This window comes from Hemitrygon akajei, unplaced genomic scaffold (assembly GCF_048418815.1).
Source record: "Hemitrygon akajei unplaced genomic scaffold, sHemAka1.3 Scf000057, whole genome shotgun sequence".
NCBI lineage: Eukaryota > Metazoa > Chordata > Chondrichthyes > Myliobatiformes > Dasyatidae > Hemitrygon > Hemitrygon akajei.
Window position 1 is genome coordinate 3,562,337 of NW_027331943.1, and position 24,774 is coordinate 3,587,110.

Genomic DNA, 24,774 nt, shown 5'->3' on the forward strand with positions numbered 1-24,774 from the left:
CTAAAAAATACAAAGATCTCTATAAAGCGAATATAGTTCCTTTAATGGACTCCATGAAACAACAGTTTTCTAGATGGAATCCACTTATTTTTTTCTTGAATAGGTCGTATTCGTGCTGTGGAAATGATGATTCTACCTAGATTTTTATATATTTTCCAAAATATACCTATCTCTCTAACTAAAAAAAAATCGATCAAATTGACTCTCTATTTCTTCTTTTATTTGGAACAATAAGAGACCAGGAATTAATGTATCATTTACACAAATCTACAAAAGATGGTGGACTTGCACTTCCTATTTTAAGACTATTATTGGGCTGTGAATATTAGACAATTACGTTTTTGGTTATATTGGCATGATAAGATCCAAAAACCATTATGGGTTGATTTGGAATTAAAAGCTGTTAAACAATTTTATTTTACTTCAATTTTAGGATCTCCATTACCCTTACAGCTCTCTAAAATTCCAAATTTAAATCATTTAAATTATTAAACAATCCCTACGGATTTGGGTTAAGTTTCGTTTATTTTAATTTTAAACAATTTAAGTTGTCTAGTTTTTTAAATCGAAACTTTTCATTTAAACCTTCAACAACTGACCCCATTTTTCTTCTATGGAAAAATAAAGGGATCCATTCTTTTACAGATTTATTTTGTGATGGTCGATTGATGAACTTTGAAGAGTTAATTAACAAATTTTCTCTCGCTCATACACAATTTTTGCAGTATGTTCAGGTGAAACATTTTTTACAACAATGTTTACCTAAGTTTCCATATTTACAAGAATCTGGTTTGTTGGATACCATTTTGAAATTGAATCCCTCAATGAAAGGTTCCATTAGCAGAATTTATAATTTATTTTTGTTACGAAACGCGAACCTATCACGAAAGATTAAACAAGATTGGGAGAGAGAACTTAAAATGACCCCTGTTAATGAAGATCAGCTTCGACTTTTGTAAAACGTAAATTCTTCTTCTTTATGTGCCAACCATTGTTTAATTCAATTTAAAATTGTTCCCCGTTATTATTTAACAAAGGAGAGACTATCTAAAATATTTCCTACTATAGACAAATGCTGTGATAGATGTGAAACTGAAGTAGCTACTTTGTCACATATGTTCTGGTCATATTTTTCATTAAAATCGATTTGAAAATCTTTATTTTCTACAATTTCTAAAACTCTGAAAATTAATTTACAATCTAATAGATTGACTGTTCTATTTGGAATAGCTCCACATCATATTCAGGGTATTTCATCTTCAGATCAACATGTAATTGCATTTGTTACACTACTGACAAGAAGGGCTATTTTATTAAAATGGAAAGATATTTCTTCCCCTACATTAATTGAATGGTTTTCTCAAGGAATGTTATGTCTTAGTTTGGAAAAAAATAGAAGTAGAACTTTGGATCCTCGATTCGATTTTCTGAGAAGAGAGGGTTCTTTTGCCAAATATTATCATTTAAATTGAATTACGCTATATGGTTTCCTTCCAATTTTATTTTTTTTATAAATATGAAATGGCGGTTGATGTTTCTTATTTTCATATTTAGATGATGGTCAAATGTGTGTTTCTTATGTAGTTAATGGGTTTTTTTCCAAGTTAGATGGGGTTCTTTTTTTCCCTTCTATATATATATATATATATATATATATTTCCGATTTTATATTTTACGGTCAGTTATTTTCAGCTTTATTAATTGCATACGTATTAATCTATTGAAATTTTGTATCATTTTATAGCTGTAGAAGATTCTGTACCAACAAAAAAAGATTCTAAGAATGAAAAAAAAATGAAAACGACAAAACAATAACTGCGACAAAGCATTATGACTGCAGAGAAAGTGCAGTGCAGATAGACATATGGTGCATGGTCACGTCGAGTTACATTGTGAGGCCGAGTCCATTTTATCATTCATTTGGCTTATAACCACAGACAGGAAGTCGTCCTTGAGCCGGGTGGTTCGCGCTTTAAGGCTTTTGTATCTCTTCCCCGATGGGGGAGCGCATTTGCAGCGAGAATGTCCATGTTGTGAGGATCTTTGAGTACATGGCCTGCTTTTCCGAGACAGGGGAAGTGTGGGAAGAGTCCATGGAGGGGAGGCTTGTTTCTCTGATGTTCTCTGCTCTCCAAAGTTCTCTGCAGTTCCTTGCAGTCATGGGCAGAGCAGTAGCCGGACGAAGGCGTGAAGTATCGACAAGGAGCTCAGAGACCTCGGCCTTCACCCTGCCTTGTGTAGCTGGATCCTGGACTTCCTGTCAGATCGCCGGCAGGTGGTAAGAGTGGGCTCCATCTCCTCTGTCTCTCTGACCCTCAGCACACATACCCCACAGGTGTGTCTCCTTGCCCCCTCCTTTACCTTCTGTGCACCCATGAATTTTGTTGCCACCCACAGCTCCAGTCTGCTAATTTAATTTGATGACGACACTACACTGACTGGTCTGATCTCAAATAATAACGAGGCAGCCTACAGAGAAGAAGTCATCACCCCGACAAGAAAACAACCTCTCCCTCATTGTGACGAAAACAAAGGAGCTGGTTGTGGATTTCAGGAGGAATGGAGACAGGGACCAAATTCAACATTTCCAACTCTGTTATTGACACAAAATACACATTTTGGTATTGATCATGATACAATGTGTTTTATATATTGTTAATGACATAATACATATTTATAGATTGTTACTGACAGAGAATCGTATATTTTGTGTTCCGTGTGTTATCTGAATGTATTTGCCCGTGATGCTGCCACAAGTTAGTGTTTCTCTGTACCTGTACCTTCCCGTACTTATGCGCTTGGCAATAAATTCAACAGGACCTGAGAAATTTCAGTGAGATTTGATTATTGATGATCATCTTGGCAGCTCGGTAGGTCGAATGTATGCGACAGAACACTGTTAAATGCAAAACCCTGAACAGTGTCGATGATCAGAGGGATCTTAGACTCCAAGTTCATCGCTCCCTGAAAGAGACAGCACAGATTGATCGGGTGGTTAAGAAGGCAAATGGCATGGTTGTCTTTATTAGTTGAAGCATTGACTTCAAAAGTCGGGAAGTTATGTTGCGGCTGTTACGAGCCTACGGTCGTACTGTCACTGTTTCTTTAAGAGCGCCGGCGTGAGGAGGCGGGACTATGACGTCAGTCACAGGCTGACAGCGCTGACTGTGGACTGAACCATAAGAGAGAGAGCGATCTGCAGACAGGCAGTCGGCCAGTCTAAAGAGAGAGAGAGAGAGACTGGAAAAGCTGATCGCTTCAGTTAGTCGCAGCTGAGGCTTGGAACTCTCCTATGCCCACAAGAGTGGGTTGATCATCGGTACACGGAACCACAACGAATGTGTGTGGCTGTCACTTCGTATAATCCATAGGAGTGGATTTTGGAATATCTTGTGTTAACCCTTGCCTGGGTATGTTGTGTGGTAACCCCTGGAAGACGGTATTCCTGTGACAGGTCATTTTCGCTGATAACTCGTATGTGGACGGATTCGACGGATAAGAGCTTCATCGACGGTTATTTTAAAGTAACGGCCTTTTCTCTACGTTTCACTCTGAATTACAAATATCTCTCTCCCATCATTTATTCCGTGGATTACTGAACTTTCCTACTTTACCATCTCAAGACTCTGAGCTTTGTTCCCTCAGGCTCGATGGTCTAGGAGTTATATTTACACATATATACACATAACAATGCTAACTTTCCTTTATTTCGTTAAGTGACTATATTATAAGTAGATACTAATAAAGAGAGTGGTTTTAACATCAAAACCAGACTCCAGTGTGAACCCTATTGCTGCTGGTTCGTTTCTAAAACGTTACAGTTCGTAACACAGTTTTATAAAACTAGTTAGACCACATCTGGAGTGTTTCATACAGTTCTGGTCGCCCCCATTCTCGGAAGGATGTCGGGGCTTTGGACAGGGCGCAGAAGAGGTTTACCAGGACACTGCCTGGATTAGAGGGCATGAGCTATAACGAGAGGCTGGACAAACTTGTGTTGTTTCCTCCAGAGCGGCGCAGGCTGGGGCGAGACTGGATGGACGTTTATAAGACTACGAGAGGAATAGATAGAGTGGACAGACGATATATTTTTCCTGGGGGTTGAAATGTCTAATACATTTAAGGTGAGAGGAGATGTGAGCGGCAAGTTTGCTTCTCTCCAGAGACTAATGAGTAGCTGGAGTCTCTGCCTGGGGCGGGGGGGGGGGGGGGGTGATCACCAATCATGTCACGTGATCCCGTTTGCCCCTCCCATTTAACCGGAGATGGGCAGCACCTACGCGTCTGTTTCCGAGGCCCCGCCTCTCGATGATGTAACAATCTCTTCGCGCATGTTCACAGTCTCCGGATGGACGGTGTAATCCTCTCCGCTCAGAGCTGAAGTGGGTCGGCTCTGTGTACGGGAAAGACTTTCGTCTCTTGCGTCGGGTCAGAGTCTGCGGGCCGAAGATATCACTTTCCCATCGGTGAGTATTGAGACCGATCCCGAGCGGGGAGATCCGATGTTGGCCGTGAGCCCTGAATTGAGGGCCAGGAATTCATTTGTTTCCAAACTATCTGGGCTCGTCAGAAATGTGTCGACTTCACTTAATCTGCATTGAACGATCCAAAACCAGGAGCCCAGGCTGTCTGTTTCCGCAGAGTTGAAATGGAAGTCCCGCCATCAGGTCACGTGAGGCTGTGTGCCGCAGATTCGCCCCGCCCTCCGCTTTGAGACGCCAGATCACGTGATGTGATTTTGGCCAATGAGGCCCATTAACTTCCCCGAACTCGCCTCTTTTCCTGAGGCTCCTCACATTTGTCCTGGAGCTTTATGGCTGTTGTGTCTTTTTCCGGATTGTCCCAGGTTGTGGGGATCTTTGATTTCACTGCCTGCTTTACCGAGGGACTGGGAAGTCAAGGGAGATAATGGTTCGAGCCTCATCTCCAGGCAGCGTGCTGTGTCCTTGAACAAGGCATTTAGCCACACATTGCTCCTGCACGTTTATAGCCCAGCGACGGCGGTCGGTCCAGTATGTACAAGACAGGATCTGTATCCTAGTATCTGTAATACAAATTTCCTGAAATTGACCTGTTTTAACCTGGAAATGGAGTGATAGTATAACAGTAAAGAAAGCAGAACTTTTCCCTGTAAATTATCCTGGAACCAATTTGTCTGTTATTCCTGGAAATGTGTTCAGTACAGTTGTTCCTAACAAGGCTTACAAGAATATTCTCATGAATGATCGGCTTTATGTATGAGGAGCATTTGATGGCTCTGGACCTGTGCTCAATGGAGTTCAGAGGGACGGTGGGGGTGGTGGGAGATGTATGGTTAAGTAAACCTACCGAATACTGAAAAGCCTGGATACAGTGGACATGGAGAGGATGTTTCCATTAGACCATATATGTCAAACTCAAGGCCCGCGGGCCAAATCCAGCCCGTGGTGGAATTATCTTTGGCCCGCGAGATAATATCTAATTACTATTAAAGCTGGTCCCAGTAATCGAAGCGCCTATGGCGTATGGTATGGCTAATGCTGAGTTTATTCAGGTACCAGGTTTTCAGGGTTTTTTGTGTTTATTCGGCAGTCTTGCTCGGCAGTCTTCTTCATAAGAAACGGAATTTGTAAAGTGAAACACTTTGTAGTTATAGCAGAGACTGAGACACATGAGAGCAGGCTGAAAAAACGGAGGCAACGAAAGCTGCGTTGGCACGCGTCCAACTGATCCGGCCCGCATGAAGCTGCATTTTGCTCAATCCAGCCCGTGACCTAAAATGAGTTTGACACCCCTGCATTAGACAGAGAGTCTGTGATCTGACAGCAAGGTCTCAGAATAAACTTGCTTCCCTTTAAAACTGAGATAAGGAAAAATTCTGGGCCAAAAGATGTCTGATATGTGGAATTTGTTGCTGCAGAAATTGTTTGAGGCTGCCATTTGGGTATATTTGTGAAGATTAATATACTGATGATTGCTGAGTAGCTTCAGGGTTACAGGAGGAAGGCAGGAATATGATGTTGGAATAAAAATCATTCCTGGTTGAAAGGTTGAGTGGTGGGACAGACTAGATGGATTGAATCACCTGATTCTGTTCCTGTGTCTTATGTCTTACCATGACTGAATGATGGCTCCTTCTTATCCCGTATTGTTTTGTGATGTGTGAGGGACAATAAAAGATTGTTCACTGAGATCATTATATTTGCCAACGTTTAAATTTCAGTGAGTTTTGTTCCTAGTAACATTAAGCAGAAATGTTTGGTCCTCCTTTTCATTGTTGACGTGCTTCATTATCTTTCATATTAAAGTTAGACCTGCAGTGAGAGATTTATTGGAAGAAAAACCACGACTGAAGACGAGGGAACAGCAACAAGTGAACCAGCCTGAGGATTGAGAGCATCAACTGGAGAAAACCCATTTGACTCGGAGATTCCAGTGATACAGTCGGGAGAAAGTTTGGTGAGTCTCATTTACTCAAACACTGGTCCTTTAGACATTACATACCTGTACAAAGGAAGGTAGGAAATAGTTGGGAGTGAGACAGAATGTGCTCAGAAGAACCAGTTATGCCAGTACCAGTCAGACCCAGTTGTGAAGAAGCTCCCCCCCCCCCCCCAATATTCCCTTTAAACTTTTCACCCTTCACCCTTAACCCATGTCCTCTGGTTTTTTTTCTCCCCTAGCCTCAGTGGATAAAGCCTGCTTGCATTCACTCTATCTATACCCATCATAATTTTATACACCTCTATCAAATCACCTGTCATTCTCCTACGCTCCAGAGAATAAAGTCCTAACCTATTCAACCTTTCTCTGTAACTCAGTTTCTCAAGTCCTGGCAACATCCTTGTAAACCTTCTCTGCACTCTTTCAACCTTATTAATATCCTTCCTGTAATTCGGTGACCAAAATTGCACACACTACTCCAAATTCCCCCCCCCCCCCACTAATGCAATATACAACCTCACCATTACATTCCAACTCTTATACTCAGTACTTTGATTTATAAAGGCCAATGTACCAAAAGCTCTCTGTACTGCCCTATCTACATGTGATGCAACTTTTAGGGAATTTTGTATCAGTATTCCTAGATCCCTCTGTTCTAGTGCACTCCTCAGTGCCCTGCCATTTACCTTGTATGTTCTACCTTGGTTTGACCTTCCAAAGTACAATACCTCACACTTGTCTGTATTAAACTCCATCTGCCATTTTTTCAGCTGGTCCAGATCCCTCTGCAAGCTTTGAAAACCTTCTTCACTGTGCACTACACCTCCAATCTTTGTATCATCAACAAATTTGCTGATCCAATTTACCAAATTATTATCCAGATCATTGATATAGATGACAAATAACCATGGACCCAGCACTGATCCCTGTGGCACACCACTAGTCACAGGCCTCCACTCAGAGTAGCAATCCTCCACTACCACTCTCTGACTTCTCCCATTCTCAATTCCCAATCAAATTTACTACCTCACCATGTATTCCTAGTGACTGAACCTTCCTTACTAACCTCCCATGCGGGACCTTGTTAAAGGCCGTACTGAAGTCCATGTATACAACATCCACTGCCTTGCCTTCATCCACTTTCCTTGTAACCGCCTCGAAAATCTCTAATATATTTGTTAAACATGGCACAAAGCCATGTTGACTCTCCCTAATATGTCCCTGTCTATCTAAATAATTGTGGATCCTATCTCTTAGTACTCCTTCCAATAATTTACCCATGACCGACATCAAACTTGCCAGCCTATAATTTCCCGGATTACTTTTAGAGCCTGCTTTAAACAACGCAACAATATGAGCCATCCTCCAAATCTCTGGCACCTCACCCATAGATAACGACTTTTAAATATATCTGCCAGGGCCCCTGCAATTTCAACACTAGTCCCCTTCATGGTCCGAGGGAATATCCTGTCATGTCCTGGAGATTTATCTACTCGCCTCAAGGTCGCAAGCACCTCCTCCTCTTCTATCTGTATAGGTTCCATGACCTCAATACTTGTTTGCCTTATTTCCATTGACTCCATTCCAATTTCCTTAGTAAATTCTTGCTCAAAAAAACCATTTAACAGCTCCCAAATTTCTTTTGGTTCCATACATAGCCAACCGCTCTGATCTTCAAGAGGACCAATTTTATCCCATAACTATCCTTTTGCTATTAATATACCTGTGGAAGCTCTTACTATCCTTCACCTTGACTGCCAACACTACCTCATGTCTTCTTTCAGCCCTCCTGATTTCTCCCTTAAGTATTTGTTTGCACTTTTTATACTACTCAAGTACCTTCTTTGCTCCCTGTTTCTTATACATGTCATACATCTCTGTCTTCTTTATCAGAATTCCAATATCCCTCAAGAACCAAGGCTCCTTATTCTTATTCACTTTGCCTTTAATCCTGAGACTTTGTTCCCAGGGTGTCCTCATGGGCCATCCAGAAATGATGTCAGCTGGTGACAACCCTGTTTTCCCCTGTGGGGTAACTGTCATGTGGAATCAGGCTAATGGTCGGACCTTCAACCAAGTGGGTCCAGTCTCCGCTGTTAGTTTTGCCAGTTTACTCTTCAGAGTGCCATTGGCCAGTGGCCCGTGGGTGGTGTACAAACTGGAATTGTTGCTTGACAGCTAGTTTGTTACATACTCCTTCATTTACTTTCACCATAAAGTGTGAGCCATTGTTGAACTCAGCATCTCTGGCTTGTACCTGGGAATTATTTCCCGTAATAATACCTTCACAACAGTCACAGCAGTATTAATGGTAGTTGGAAAAGCTTCAATCCATCTACTAAACACATCTATAATAACTAAGCAGTATCTATAGCAATGTACTCTAGGCAATTCAATAAAATCAAATTGTAGACACGAGAAAGATCCACCTGTCAAGGGAGTCATACCCGGTGTGCAGGGTACAGGTTATCAACCATTCCCTCTTTTCCCAGGTGTGTACAATTATGTATATAATCGGCCAATATTGGTAAAAACTGTGTAGGAACACAAACCTGTCCCACTGGGGTGATCCAAAAACCTATGTTGGGGTCTTTCTGGCACCCCATCTGGGACCACAGTTTTCACTCCTCCACAGAGGTGTCCCCCTGAGAAGAACAAAACTTGAGGTAGCTGTAGAGCGGTGAGTAAGTTGTTTACAAAGGTGGCCATTACTAATGGGGTGGCCAGAGGAAGTCAGGAATCTCCACGTTCCCAGAGAGCCCTGTCGTCATGTACAATTCCAAATGTATAACGGGAGTCTGTGTAAACGTTCCCACTTTAGTCTGTTGCTGGGATACAGGCACGAGTCAGAGCAAACAGCTCAGCCTTCTGGGCAGAGACAGCTGCTTCAAAAGATGCCTGCTCAATTACTTTACTGTCTGTCACTATCGCATAGTCAGAATACCACCCTGAAGGTGGTATGGGGAACCACCAATCCTGTCTGTCGCCAAAAGAAATCTGGAACTTCAGCAAGAAATGCAATGCCGTCTCTTCCTTTAACCTCTCCAATCACCGTGACTGGGAACTTCTGTCCCCTGAGGGGTGCATAATATTAGCTTTCCTCAGTTGAACACCACGTAGGGTCATAGCACAGAGTCACATGAGAGTCGGCCGCTGGCAGAAGGGGTTCAAATGTACTGGAGTCCAGATAAAGTGCCCACCACTGGGTGGTCAGAGGAAGCTATCAGTTGTTCGCAGTTCCAGCGTGCTATCCTTGTCCGTGCATAGAATCTCGACTTCCAACAGACAGAGCAAGTCTCTCCCTACGAGATTACACCCCCGTCTGGTGGTGACTGTAATTGAAACCTCACACTGGTTCCCCTGGAATTCCACCTGCAGTGGCTGGGTGCGTGAATACGTATGTTCCGTGCCTTCGAACCCTGACAGAGTGATTGTAGCGTCTGATAGCTGGAATCCCTTTTCCGATACTATTTCCTGATCGAGAGTGGTTGTGGTTGCTCTCATATCAATCATAAACGGAACTGGATTTCCAGCAACTTGTAATATTACATTGGGCTCTTCCTGAGGGTTGGTACTCATGGTTGGAAGCATCTTCTTGTCAATTTCTAAACGGGTTGTTGTCCCCACTTGTCCCTTGGTAGATTTTTGTTCCCATTTCTGTTCCTCAGATATAGCCCGCTCGCGTCCTTCTTCCCGCTGAGCATATTCACCTTTAATATTAGTTCCCTTCGGGATTGATCGAGATTCGAAAGTTGGGTCCTAATGATATGTCAAAGCTTGTCGCATTCGATTTCAGTCATTGTCTGGCCAATCCATTTTATTTGTTTTAATCATGTTGGCTAACTTAGTTGGTAAGCATTGGAGCAGTAGGGCATTAAACTGGGGGGACAGATTCCCATCATTAAAGGCTTGGTCTCCTGCGAAGGTGCCGTAGCAGGCCACAAATCGCTCCCAATAGTCTGGTCCCCATTCCCCAGGCTTAGGTTTGCATTCAGGTACTTTAGTGATGTTTACAGGTTGCTGGAGAGCCCTTTCCAAGGGTTGAATGATCTGGTCTGTCTGTTCATTCTCATTATGGTTTCCCGCCTGTAACTCCTGATAGGTTTGGTATCTCAATTCTGTCTTCCATTTCTGCCCTTAACAGCTGAGAGAATCATGCAGCAGAGACCGAATAAATCTTGCGGAGTCGCATTAAACATTTGTGTAGTACTGTGGACACACTGAGCAAACTGTGCTGGTTTTTCTTTTCTATCTGGGGCCTGATTCATGATCATTATCATTTCTTGAGGCTTCCAGGGAGCATACACAGGATTCACTGAGGGCTGTCCCTCCTCTTAGTCCTAGGGGGAGCGTTTGCTACTGCTGTTCAGGAGGATTTAAACTAATGTGGCAGGGGGATAGGAACAAGTGCAGAGAGACAGAGGGGTGCAAAATGAGAGGAGAAGCAAAAAGTAGTAAGGTGAAAAGTAAAAGTGGCAGGCAGGCAAATCCAGAGCAAAAATCAAAAAGGGCCACTTTTCAACATAATTGTATAAGGGCAAAGAGTGTTGTAAAAACAAGCCTGAAGGCTTTGTGTGTCAATGCAAGGAGCATTCGTAATAAGGTGGATGAATTGAATGTGCAGATAGTTATTAATGAATATGATATAGTTGGAATCACAGAGACATGGCTCCAGGGTGACCAAGGATGGGAGCTCAACATCCAGGGATATTCAATATTCAGGAGGGATAGACAGGAAGGAAAAGGTGGTGGGGTAGCATTGCTGGTTAGAGAAGAGATTAATGCAATAGAAAGGAAGGACATTAGCCTGGAGGATGTGGAATCGATATGGGTAGAGCTGCGTAACACTAAGGGGCATAAAATGCTGGTGGGATTTGTGTACAGGCCACCTAACAGTAGTAGTGAAGTTGGGGATGGCATTAAACAGGAAATTAGAAATGCGTGCAAAAAAGGAACAGCAGTTATAATGGGTGATTTCAATCTACATATAGATTGGGTGAACCAAATTGGTAAGGGTGCTGAGGAAGAGGATTTCTTAGAATGTGTGCGGGATGGTTTTCTGAACCAACATGTCGAGGAACCAACTAGAGAGCAGGCCATTCTAGACTAGCAGTGAGGAAGGGTTAATTAGCAATCTTGTCATGTGAGGCCCCTTGTGTAAGAGTGACCATAATATAGATAGATAGATAGATAGATACTTTATTCATCCCCATGGGGAAATTCAACATTTTTTCCAATGTCCCATACACTTGTTGTAGCAGAAACTCATTACATACAATCCTTAACTCAGTAATAATATGATATGCATCTAAATCACTAACTCAAAAAAAGCATTAATAATAGCTTTAAAAAAAGTTCTTAAGTCCTGGCAGTTGAATTGTAAAGTCTAATGGCACTGGTGGAATTCTTCATTAAGATGGAGAGTGACATAGTTAATTCAGAAACAAAGGTTCTGAACTTAAAGAAGGGTAACTTTGAAGGCATGAGATGTGAATTAGCTAAGCTAGACTGGCAAATGATGCTTAAAGGGTTGATGGTGGATATGCAATGGGAAGCATTTAAAGATCGCATGGATAAACTACAACAAGTGTTCGTCCCAGTTTGGCAAAAGAATAAACCAGGGAAGGTAGTGCACCCGTGGCTGACAAGGGAAATTAGGGATAGTAATTAGCCAGAAAAAGTGGAATAACTGAGAACTGGGAGAAATTCAGAGTCCAGCAGAGGAGGTCAAAGGGCCTAATTAGGAAAGGGAAAAAAGATTATAAAAGAAAGCTGGCAGAGAACATAAAAACTGACTGTAAATCTTTTATAGATATGTGAAAAGAAAAAGATTGGTTAAGACAAATGTAGGTCACTTACAGTCGGAAACAGGTGAATTGATCATGGGGAACAAGGATATGGCAGACCAAGTGAATAACTACTTTGGTTCTGTCTTCACTAAGGAGGACATAAATAATCTTCTGGAAATAGTAGGGGACCGAGATGGAGGAACTGCGGGAAATACATGTTAGTAGGGAAGTGGTGTTAGGTAAATTGAAGGGATTAAAGGCAGATAAATCCCCAGGGCAAGATGGTCTTCATCCCAGAGTGCTTAAGGAAGTAGCCCAAGAAATAGTGGATGCATTAGTGATAATTTTTCAAAACTCCTTAGATTCTGGATTAGTTCCTGAGGACTGGAAGGTGGCTAATGTGACCCCACTTTTTAAAACAGGAGGGAGAGAGAAACTGGGGAATTATAGATGGGTTAGCCTGACATCGGTTATGGGGAAAGTGCTTGAGTCGGTTATCAAAGATGTGATAATAGCACATTTGGAAAGAGGTCAAATCATCCGACAAAATCAGCGTGGATTTGTGAAAGGAAAATCATGTCTGATGAATCTTAATAGAATTTTTTGAAGATGTAACTAGTGGAGTGGTTGGGGAAAACCAGTAGATGTGGTATATTTGGATTTTCAAAAGGCTTTTGACAAGGTCCCACACAGGAGATTAGTGTGCTAACTTGAGCACACGGTATTGGGGGTATGGTATTGATGTGGATAGAGAATTGGTTGGCAAACAGGAAGCAAAGAGTGGGAATAAACAGGATCTTTTCAGATTGGCAGGCAGTCAGCAGTGGGGTACTGCAAGGATCAGTGCTGGGACCCCAGTTGTTTACAATAGATAGTTAATGATTTAGACGAGGCAATTAAATGCAGGATCTCCAAGATTGCGGATGACACGAAGCTGGGCGGCAGTGTTAGCTGTGAGGAGGATGCTAAGAGGATGCAGGGTGACTTGGCTAGGTTAGGTGAGTGGGCAAATTCAAGGCAGATGCAATTTAATGTGGATAAATGTGACGTTATTCACTTTGGCCTACTCCTGCATCTATTTTTTATGTTTCTATGTGTGGAATATTAAAATCTCCCACAATCACAACCTTGTGCTTACTACAAGTATCTGCTATCTCCTTACAAATTTGCTGCTCCAATTCTCGCTCCCGATTAGGTGGTCTATGATACCACCCTATAAGTGTCACTACACCTTTCCCATTCCTCAATTCCACCAAAATGGCTCCCTAGACGAGCCCTGTAATCTATCCTGTCAATGTCTATGCTGTAATATTTTCTCAGACAAGCAATGCAACGCCTCCCCCTCCTGCCCCTCCAATTCTATCACACCTGAAGCAACGAAATCCAGGAATATTTAGTTGCCAATCACACCCCTCCTGCAACCATGTTTCTCTAATAAATACAACATCATATTTCCAGTTATCAATCCATGCTCTAAGCTGATCTACCTTTCTTACAATGCTCCTAGCATTAAAATAGATGCATTTAAGAAACTCTCTACCTCTTCCTCTCTGTTTATCCCTAACTGTGCAAACAACTTTATTATCTTTTTTTTTCCTTCTCCCCCACATCTTCGGTCTGAGCGCTCCTACATCAGGGAGGAAGGTCTAATCATCTCTGTGTTAAATGTTTAACCATCACGGTGACTGAAGGCAGCTGCAGGTTCATGAGGGACTGTTACTGTCAGATTCTCCAGTTCTTGCGGCTTCTCATCTCACCCAGGACTGAACCCTGGTCACTGAGCATTGGAGGAGTCTGTTCTACTGATGTTAGCCTTAAACTAGACTGGTGTTTAATATTGTGTATCTGTGAAAGATAAATCAGTTCTGTGTCAAATCCCATGTCTCAGGTACTTACTGTTTCTACCACACTCACAATGTACACAAGAAACGCCACTCGGCCCATCTGGTCCCTGCCCATGTTTCTGTTCCATATCAGTATATGAAAATCTACCCCTGCTGTTCCCTTCTCACTCTCCCTGAGATGACAGGTTGCAACTAGTCACCACTCCGTGGGATAGGAGATTTCCCGTGAATTTCATAGAAACATAGAAATCTACAACACATTACAGATGCTTTGGCCGACATTGCTGTGCCGACCATGTAACTTACTCTAGAAACTGTTTAGAATTACCCTGCCACATAGCCACCCATTTTCCTAAGCTCCATGTACCTATCTAAGAGTCTCTTAAAATACCCTATTGTATCCGGCTCTGTCACTGTTGCTGTCAGTGCATTCCACACACACACCACTCTTTGCTTATAAAAACTTATGAATGACACCTCCCCTGTACCTACTTCCAAGCAGCTTAAACCTATTCCCCCTTGTGTTAGCCGTTTCAGCCCTGGGCTGAAATTCATACACCTACATGATTTTCTCCAGGGTGAATAAGACGATGAGCTCTCTGTGGTTTTGACGTCCTCTCTCTCTCGATCTCTCTCAGTAAAAGAACCTGCGGTCTCGCAATTCAATGCACCTCTAAAGTCTGACAGCAGACTAGCGAGTGAATCTTCGATGGTGCAGAGTCAGAAACCGAAGTGTTGCCAGCCTGAGTCAGGGGCTCCAGAGAGAGATGGGTTCCAGAGGTGGAGGACGAATAAGACCAGCACGATGTGGTTAAAAGTGAAAGATTAGAAGTATTTGGAAACTGGTTGATCAAAAAAAAGGTGGTTAATTTCTGCAAAACACAGGTGGAAATCAACAGTCAGGCAACAATTATGGAGAGGACTAAATAGAAAACGTTTAGACCGAGCCCCTTCAGCATGCCTAGCCTGTGTACTCCGCCGCTTAGTTGCTGCCTGAACTGCAGAGTTCCTCCAGCATTTTGTGTGTGTGTGTGCGTCTCTGTATTTCCAGCAACTGCAGAATCTCCTGTGTTTTATATCTGCATTTTACTTTGGCATTAGATACACGTTGATATTGAGTATATTGCTTATGGGAGCCGCTTTCTGCGTTAAAACAGCTGCAGATTTTTCTATACCCACGAAAAAACATGAGGTATGGACATTGAACCGGTGCTTGCAGAAATGGTTAATGGCACCGTGATTACCCATAGGGCCATGCGTTAAGAATTTCGCCGGCGCTAAAGCGCCGATGAAATGCGCAGGCGTCAGGCTGAGGACGTCCCTGAGTTTCATGCATGCACGCAGTACACAGATGGCCTTGAAAATGTCGGTTGCAGGTAAGAGCGATTCTCCATGTTTTTATCTTAAACGTCAACTTCGGAATAATTCCTGTGAATTTCGGACACCGTGACCCGCAATCCCGGACAGTCCTGTTCTCTCCCCTCTCTCTCAACCCCATGATCCGTACACGGGCCCCAGGGTGCTCCAGCTGAAGAGGGAATGGGAACCGATGGATCTCTCAGACAGAGCTGAGCTCCAGCTATCTAAATGCAAGGATTAGGAACTCGGAGAAAGGGAACAAAATCTTACATCACCAGTTGAGAAAATCGCCTTTGTTTTACCTCCAATCACTAACAAGAGAAAATCTGCAGATGCTGGAAATCTAAGCAACACACACAAAATGCTGGAGGAATTCAGCATTAGTACTCTTTTCCATAGATGCTGCCCGACCTGCTGAGTTCCTCCAGCATTTTGTGTGTGTTGCTTGTTCTACCTCCTCTTGCTCTGGACTTTTCTACTGGTGAGAACATGTTTTGTCCCATCCTCTCTGGGTACGTAATGATATAAAGCACCTTTGCCTTGGGCAACAAGTAGCTTTCACATCACAAATGTGCCAGACTCCAGTGAGACAGACTACTGCCCTTCCCTTCATATTCATTGGCATTGCCATCACTGAGTTCACCACCGTCAGTCATTGGGGGAGAGTTCAGGGGAAATGTCTATGTAGAGTCCAGAAACTGGCGATGCCTGTGTGCATGTGCTGGTGCTAAAGTTGCTGGAGAATTTGCAAGTGGGAAGAAGTGGAGTGATATTTGAAAATCTGACTTTTTAAAGTGTAATTTAGCAAGGAAACCACATATGGATAATATGCAAAAGCTTTGGTGAGAAAATCCTTCATTACCCATTACAGGCCTGCTACATAGGTTGTGTGAGAGTGCAGATGAACTCGATCAAACCCAGAGGAGATCAAAGTTCCTATTGACCGTGATTTGCCAGCTGTGAAAATGAATATATCTCTATATATAATTCACTGTGCACATGTTGTCACTGGGTAAAAATGCACAGTACAAGATTCATGTGCACACTGGTTATTACAAATTAGAGGGAATATTGGAGGGAAGGAGGGGAGACTTCCAGTGTCCCTGATGCCCTCACCTACAAGATGTGCATCCAGCTTCAGCTTGTAACCCTGCACTTTAAGGTGTTGGATCTTGAAATGGGTGAATTCCAGATCATCCAGCAGTAGGAGGGGGTGAAAGATATGACATGAAGAGAGGTGAGTTACACCCAAGGTGCAGGACACAGGAAACTGGGTGAGAGTCAGGAAGGAGAATGAGGTTAAATAGCCATCGCAGAGTACTCCAGTGGCCATGCCCGGACAACAACAAGTGGAACACTTTGGAAACTGTTGGGGGGAGGAAAGTCAAAGGGCTGATAAGTGGATTTGTTAGTTAGGGGAACAGAACAAGAGGCAACTAATATCTTAGTGGTAAGGCTTACTAGAGGTAGTGGGGGTTGGGGCTGATATGGTTAAAGTAAGTTGTAGGGGGAATGGGAGCCAGAAAGACAGAACAGTTAGTGGAGATGATGAATTGAATTGACTTTATTATGCACACCCTTCATATGGATGAGGAGTAGAAATATTTACGTTACATTACTGTCTAAATGTGCAATGTGTAATTGAAATTGATTTATAATAATTAGTTTGTATATAGGACAGTCAAGAAAGCATAGAAATCAATTAATCAGTCTGATGGCCTGGTGGAAGATGATGTCCCGGAGACTGTTGGTCCTTTTGCTGTGGTACCGTTTCCTGGATGGTAGCAGCAGGAACAGTTTGTGGTTGTGGTGAATTTGGTCCCCGATATCCTTTGGGCCCTTTTTACACAAATCCATACCCCTACCATCCAGGCTCCCATCCAAACTTCTTTTAAATGGTGAAACTGAGCTCATATTCACCACTTGTGCTGACATCTCATTCCACACTCTCACAACCATTTCAGTAAAGAGCTTTTCCAAATGTTCCCATTAAATTTTCACCTTCCCCACCTCCCCATGACCACTGGTTGTTGTCCCACCCAACCTCAGTGGAAAAAGCTGCTTGCATTTATTTACCCAATCTTCTCCCTCATAATTTTGTATACTTCCAACAAATCCTCAAAGCAGTGTGTAATTTCTTTGTTTATGTTTAGAGCCTTTTTTAGGTGTATAAGATGATGAGGGGCATTGATCGTGTGGATAACCAGAGGATTTTTCCCAGGGCTGAAATGTCTAACATGAGGGAGCAGAGTTTTAAGGTGCTTGGAAATAGATACCGAGGGGATGTCAGGGGTAAGTTTTTTACACAGAGAGTGGTGGGTGTGTGGAATACATTGCTGTCTATTTGCGTGAGAGTGTTTCAGTTACTGTGGGGCCAGGACCCATGCAGCTCAGTGGGAACAGGGAATAATACCAATGGAGTGAGCCAAACTGAGCCAGGTCACAGATTGGAGATGGCAGAAATGCTCCTGTCTTATAGAGACAGGAAAAACATCAGAGCGTTTAATGCTCATTCCAGATACCAGCACAGTGCCCAATTACAAGATGATTTCTCTCTCCAACTTGTGTTGAACTTCACATTAACAGTGTGATGTCAGTTCACAGCTTCACAACTCAGTGATCTCATCTGAAAAGTTGTCCTACACCCACTGATGCATTTTGTTAATCTTTTTACAGGTTACGAATGACAAGAAATTTCTCTATGGGAATCTAAAACACACCACGCCAGTTTTGTTTTCTCTGTCCAGATATTTAATAAGTGGAGCAAGGGATTCACTCGATCATCCTTCCTGCTCAGACTGTGGGGAGGGATTCATTCGATCATCTGACTGACTGGCACGCCTGTCATTTTAAACAGGTAATTCCCATTCATCTGCTCAGACGGTGTGTATGGATTCAGTCGGATATTTCAACTAAAGGGACGTCAGCAAGTTCACACTGGGACAAGGCCATTCACCTGTTCTCTGTGTGAGAAGGGATTCCGTCGTCTTCCCACCTGTGGACAAACCAGTCAGTTCACACTGGGCAGAGGCCATTCGCCTACTCAGACTGTGGGAAGTGATTCACTCAGTCATCCACCCTAATGGTTCACCAACGAGTTCACACAGGGGAATGGTTGTTCACCTGCTCAGACTGTGGGAAGGGATTCATTCGCACATCTGAACTGAAGCTACACCAGCGAGTTCACACTGGAGAGAGGCCGTTCATCTGCTCATACTGTGGGGAGGGATTCACTTGGTCATCTCAGCTACTGAGACACCAGTCTGTTCACACTGGGGAGTGGCCGTTCACCTGCTCAGACTGTGGGAAGGGATTCACTTCGTCATCTCAACTGAAGGTACATCAGAGAGTTCACACTGGGGAGAGGCCGTTCACCTGCTCAGACTGTGGGAAGGGATTCACTCGGTCATCTGAACTGAAGGCACACCAACGAGTTCACACTGGAGAGAGGCCATTCATCTGCTCAGAATGTGGAAAGGGATTCACTCGGTCATCCAACCTACAAGCGCACAGGTCAGTTCATACTAGGGAGAGGCCATTTACCTGCTCAGACTGTGGGAAGGGGTTCACCTGCTCATCTCAGCTACTGAGACACCGGTCAGTTCACACTGGGGAGAAGCCGTTCACCTGCTCAGACTGTGGGAAGGGATTCACTTGCTCATCTAAACTTAAGGTACATCAGAAAGTTCACACTGGAGAGAGGCCATTGGGAATTGGGAACGATGGCAACTGCTGAGTACATCTTGTTGGAGTTGGAGCTAATAGATGTTGAACAAGAGTTACTTTTATTGAAATTACTGCAGCGCAGAAAAGAGAGAAGTTTTTCCATTTCTTTGTGCAGTCCGCGATGACCAAACCGATGTTTGTGGAAATTTATTTCCACAAATTTGATGCCATTTTCAAGTCTTTATTGTGTGCCGACGAAGGGTCATGCAAATGTACATATTTTCTGACTTCCTCACTTACCCTCTCCTCGCTTTGTTCCACTTTCCAACTTCGAAGCAGCAGGAAATGCACAGGAGGAAATTGGCTGCTACCAAGTGGACCAATCACAGTTCTTGCGGTCTGTGTTACCATCACGCATAGTTACAGTTTTGGGAATGTGCGCGTTAGGCTACATTAGGCAAAAGACTCTCTTGGAGGTGCTACATGGAGTCGCTTTCCGGCTTTGCTCTGTTCATTTTAAATTTACATACCACCCCTTTAATATCTTTATCAAAGTGTTTATAACACTTTTATATATTTGAATTTGAATTTTAATTGACTTTAATGGCTTATAGAGGAAGAAAGGCATTAGCTGAAGGCAAGGAAACTGGCAATGGAAATGGGAAGAAATAAGATGTCTTTGATCAGCCCAAAAAGTCTCAACTTACTTTAATCTTCTGGATGAAAAACTTGATAAAAGATTTACTACCTTGGAAGTATGGTTAAAGGAGAGCGAAGGTGGATTGGCAACACTTGAAAAGAAGAACGAAAAACAGTAGCGACAAATTTCAGTGCTTATTGAAGCTGGCAAACAGAGTGATCACAAACTGAATTCTTTGGAAAATAAATGAACTTCGACCACTCATACATTGGAGCAGAATAAAGTCAAGATTATTGATTTGGAGAGTCGAAGCCACAGACTGAATTTGCAAATAATAGACTCAGTGAGGACGTTGAAAGTCGGGAACTTACTCAGTTTTTTTCTCAATTCTCAATGGAGGTCTTTGGCTCGGAGGTTTTACCTTCTCTTCCTGCACTCGACTGTGCACATCGGGCGCTGGAACCAAAACGATCAAAAGGGTTAAAACCGCGTCATGTAATTCTTCGATGTCACAATCTGAATACTAAGGAGCAATTCATTCAAATTGCTCGTCAGAAAGGAGTTACTGAGCATGAGAATCTTAGGTTTTGTTTGGTTGAAGATGATTGTCCTGTGGTTATGCAAGAATGTTTTAAAATGGTGATTTCAGAATTATGTCAGAGGACTCTTCATCTGTCTTTGTTATATCCCACTCACCTAAGGGTTGCTCTGCCTGCTGAATGGTTTAAATCCGTGGATGAAGCAAAACAATTTTTCGAAGATCTAAGTTTGAGCGCATATGTCTAATCTTTTGAAGATCAACGTTTGAGCTTGGATGTCAATTAAATTTACCATTCCTTTATGTCTGTGTGTATCTGGTTTATTAGTTAATAACCAGCTTATAGATTTGGACACTTTAGAACTTTGCCCTTGGGTTGATTACAGTCGTACTGTGTTTTGACGTTCGGATGTTTACTATGTTTCCATGTTAAAGTTCCTTTCTTCTACCTTCATTTCTTTTCTTATTTTCTTTTTAATTGTTTGCTTTTGAAAATTATGAAGACTCTGATTTGCTGATTATTTCCTTTTTCTTGAAATATTATTAAGATTGTATTTTGTGTAATTTTTAAACACCTCGTCTTTTAAAATGGTCTGCAATAGGCTGTTTTCTCTGAAATGTGTTTGCCATTCCTCATAATGTTTTGATTATGGGTGGTTTGTTTATTCTTTTTTGTAATTTGGATATTTTCCCTCCTGGGAGATGGGGGTAGAGAGGTCCTTAGATTGTTCTCTGGCTGTCTATTGGCCAGGTTTTTGGTCTTTGTGGGTGGGGGATAGGGCTATTTTTAGTCTAGTATTTTTCTTTTGGGCTGAATTGAAGCTACAAAAATGTCTGTATTGTCATAACTTCCGGTTCCTCTTTAAACTTTCCCTATTCCTGATTCGTGAGTTTCCTATGCAATATGGTTAACCCTTTACATACTACTTTGTTTATTTAAGGAAAATGGATATCATTAATTATGTTGGCATTAATTTTGTTTCATGGAATATGAATGGTTTGAATCATACAATTAAATGGAAGAAGATTTTTAGAGGTTTTCACAGACTGAATGCTCAGATTATCTTTGCGCAGGAGGCTCATATGAAGAAGGAGGATAATCAGCACTTCTTTAGGTTTTGGAAGGGCCAACAGTTTCACTCATTGACTAAGGTGAAAGGTGTTTCTTTTTTCTAGACTCCTGGAACTCATTTGTTCACTACGATACAATTTCAGACCCGTATGGTAAATCTCTATTAGTCTCTGGTTAACTTTATAACGACAAATTAGTTTTGGTTAATATTTATGCACTAAATACTGACTATCCTGAATTCTTTAAGCACTTTTTTGTACTTTTTCTCAATTTAATTGAATATATGGTAATAATGGGTGGAGATTTTAATTGTTGTCTGAATCCTATGATGAATGGTGGTTCAACTCTATTTTACTTCAGGTCATAAGTTTTGTTAATTTTATTGAAGAACAGATTGCCTTTTTCTTTTCAACTAACTCAATGGAAGAAATTTTCAGTGGGATATTATACGATACCTTTAAAACATATATCCAAGGGCAAATTATCTCATACTCTGCTGAATTGAAAAAACAAATTCTTAATGAAATATGTACATTGGTTAATAATATTAAAGAAATTGACAGAAAATATTCTTTTGCTCCCATTTTAAGTCTTTATAAAGAGAGAATTGAACTTCAGATGCAACATCATTTGTTATTAACATCCCCGACTGAAAATCAGTTACTTAAAACTAAGAGTCAATTTTATAAATATGGCAATAAATCGGGAAAATTATTGGGTAACCAATTAAAAGTGATTTGGCAAAACTTCAGATTAATAGGGTTTGCAAACGGGAAGGTATTTTGACGGTTGACCATGGTGAATTTAACAAATCTTTTCAAGAATTGTATACCAATCAGAATTCCCTGATGATTCTACCATAATCCATGAATTTTAAAAGAAATTAAATATTCTGAAATTATCAGTTAATGAACGTTTAGTATTAGTCACACCGATTACTGAAGAGGAAGTCAGCAATTTATTCAATGAATTCTGGTAAAGCTCCTGGTTAGGTAAAAATTTTAAAGATTATTTATAGGTAAATTACCACAATCCTTTTATGAAGCATCTATTTCTTTAATTCCTAAAAATGATAAAGATCTCACTGAATGTGCATCATACAGACCTCTTTCTTTGTTGAATGCGGAATCTAAAATCCTTTCTAAAATATTAGCAATTAGATTGAAGAAGGTATTGCCACAAATTGTCTCTGAGGATCAGATAGGATTTATTAAAAATCATTATTCACATTTTAATGTTTGGAGGTTAATGAACATTGTATGCACTACTTTATCTAAGTCTCCAAAATGTGTTATCTTGCTCGTCACCGAGAAGGCATTTTATACACTTGAATGGGAATTTTTTTTTACTATACTTGATAAATCTAATTTTAGCCCAAAATTTATATTTTCGATCCAATTGATATATCATATACCTTTGGCGTCTGTTTCACTAATAATCAGAGATTCCCTTTCTTTAGGCTTTTCCAAGGTACTACACAAGGCTATCCTTTGTGCCCCTTACTATCAGATATTGGCCTGGAGCCCTTGGCATTGCTATTCGTGATTCACCCAACATATCTGGTGTTACTCATGGGGAATGGGACGCATGAAGTATCGCTATATGCAGAAGACCTGTCACTATACATTTCTAATATAACTCGGAGACCTGCCATGTGCAGACGTTCGCTGATGACACGGCCATAGTAGGGTGTGTCAGGAATGGACAGGAGGAAGAGTATAGGAAACTGATACAGGACTTTGTGATATGGTGCAACTCAAACTACCTGCGTCTCAATATCACCAAGACCAAGGAGATGGTGGTGGACTTTAGGAGACCTAGGCCACATATGGAGCCAGTGATCATTAATGGAGAATGTGTGGAGCAGGTTAAGACCTACAAGTATCTGGGAGTGCAGTTAGACGAGAAGCTAGACTGGACTGCCAACACAGATGCCTTGTGCAGGAAGGCACAGAGTCGACTGTACTTCCTTAGAAGGTTGGCGTCTTTCAATGTTTGTAGTGAGATGCTGAAGATGTTCTATAGGTCAGTTGTGGAGAGCGCCCTCTTCTTTGTGGTGGCGTGTTGGGGAGGCAGCATTATGAAGAGGGACGCCTCACGTCTCAATAAGCTGGTAAGGAAGGCGGGCTCTGTCGTGGGCACAGAACTGGAGAGTATAACATCGGTAGCAGAGCGAAGGGCGCTGAGTAGGCTACGGTCAATCATGGAAAACCCTGAACATTCTCTGCATAGCACTATCCAGAGACAGAGAAGCAGTTTCAGCGACAGGTTGCTATCGATGCAATGCTCCTCAGACAGGATGAAGAGATCACTACTCCCCAATGCCATTCGGCTTTACAATTCAACCGCCAGGAGTAAGATATGTTAAAGTGCCGGGGTTAGGACTGAGCTTAAGTTACCATTCAATGTATTTAAATAGTTAAGTATTGTATGTAATTAGCTTTGCTACAATAAGTGTATGGGACATTGGAAAAAATGTTGAATTTCCCCATGGGGATGAATAAAGTATCTATCTATCTATCTATTTCAGAGAAATCCATTCCTGCAGTAATAACACGACTTGCTCAGTTTAGTAGTTTTTCTGCCTATAAACTGAATCTTAATAAAAGTGTGCTTTATCCATTAAATATGCAAGTCTCAATGTATAGACAGTCATCATTTAGATTGGTTGCTGATTATTTTATTTTTTTGGGTGTTAAAATTACTAAGAAGCTCAACGATTTATTTAAAGTTAATGTTGACCCTTAATTGATCATGTTAAACAATTGTTTACTAAATGGTCCCCATTGTCCTTATCCTTGATTGGTTACATTAATGCTATTAAGATGATTATTTTACCTAAATTTCTGTATCTATTTTATGCAATATCAATTTTTACCCTAAATCTTTCTTTTTGATATTATTGATTCTAAACTTTCTTCATATATAAGGCAGAATAGAAATTCCTGCTTAAGGAAGAAATATTTACAGAAGTCAAAAAAGGAAGTCGGATCCCAGATTTTATTATTGGGCAATTAATATTCGATATTTAACGTTTTGGACACAAGAGTTGGATGAAACTCCGTGTTCAGGATGGATTGATCTCGAGCGTGAGTCTGTACAGGAGTTTTCATTGGCTTTTATTTTAGGGGCTTTTCTCCCCTTTGCACTTACTAAATTGAATAAACAAATGGTAAATCCAATAATTAAACGTACAATAGGAATATGGTTTCAATTTTGTAAATTTTCTGGACTGAATAAATATATACTGTCAAGTTCTATTATATCTTTTTTTTTCTTTCAACCATTTAAATTGATCAAGCTTTTCTTTCATGGAAAACGGGGAAAATTATGCTTTCGTGATTTATTTATGGATGATTGTTTTATGTCTTTTGAACAGTTTTCTAATAAATATAATTTGCCTGGATCACACTTTTTCAGATATTTACAGATTGGAAACTTTT

At 41.5% G+C, this 24,774-nt stretch overlaps 1 protein-coding gene across 2 annotated transcripts; it reads left to right on the forward strand.

The window, feature by feature from the left end:
* The first annotated feature begins 4,316 nt into the window (after window positions 1-4,316).
* On the forward strand, window positions 4,317-24,737 carry LOC140721540 (uncharacterized). Of its 2 annotated transcripts, none has more exons than XM_073036356.1 (3): window positions 4,317-4,466; window positions 6,288-6,438; window positions 18,092-24,737. In XM_073036356.1, the coding sequence occupies exon 3, from the start codon at window positions 18,498-18,500 to the stop codon at window positions 19,149-19,151; it is 654 nt and encodes a 217-aa protein (XP_072892457.1). In that variant the 5' UTR covers window positions 4,317-4,466; window positions 6,288-6,438; window positions 18,092-18,497; the 3' UTR covers window positions 19,152-24,737. The 2 variants fall into 2 exon arrangements, with proteins under 2 accessions (XP_072892457.1, XP_072892458.1); XM_073036357.1 differs by having other exon boundaries at window positions 6,292-6,438.
* The last annotated feature ends 37 nt before the right edge of the window (window positions 24,738-24,774 follow it).

What these genes read in the sequence shown, in the direction of transcription:
- LOC140721540 (XM_073036356.1), top strand. Translation starts at nt 18,498, where the DNA reads ATGGTTCACCAACGAGTTCACACAGGGGAATGGTTGTTCACCTGCTCA.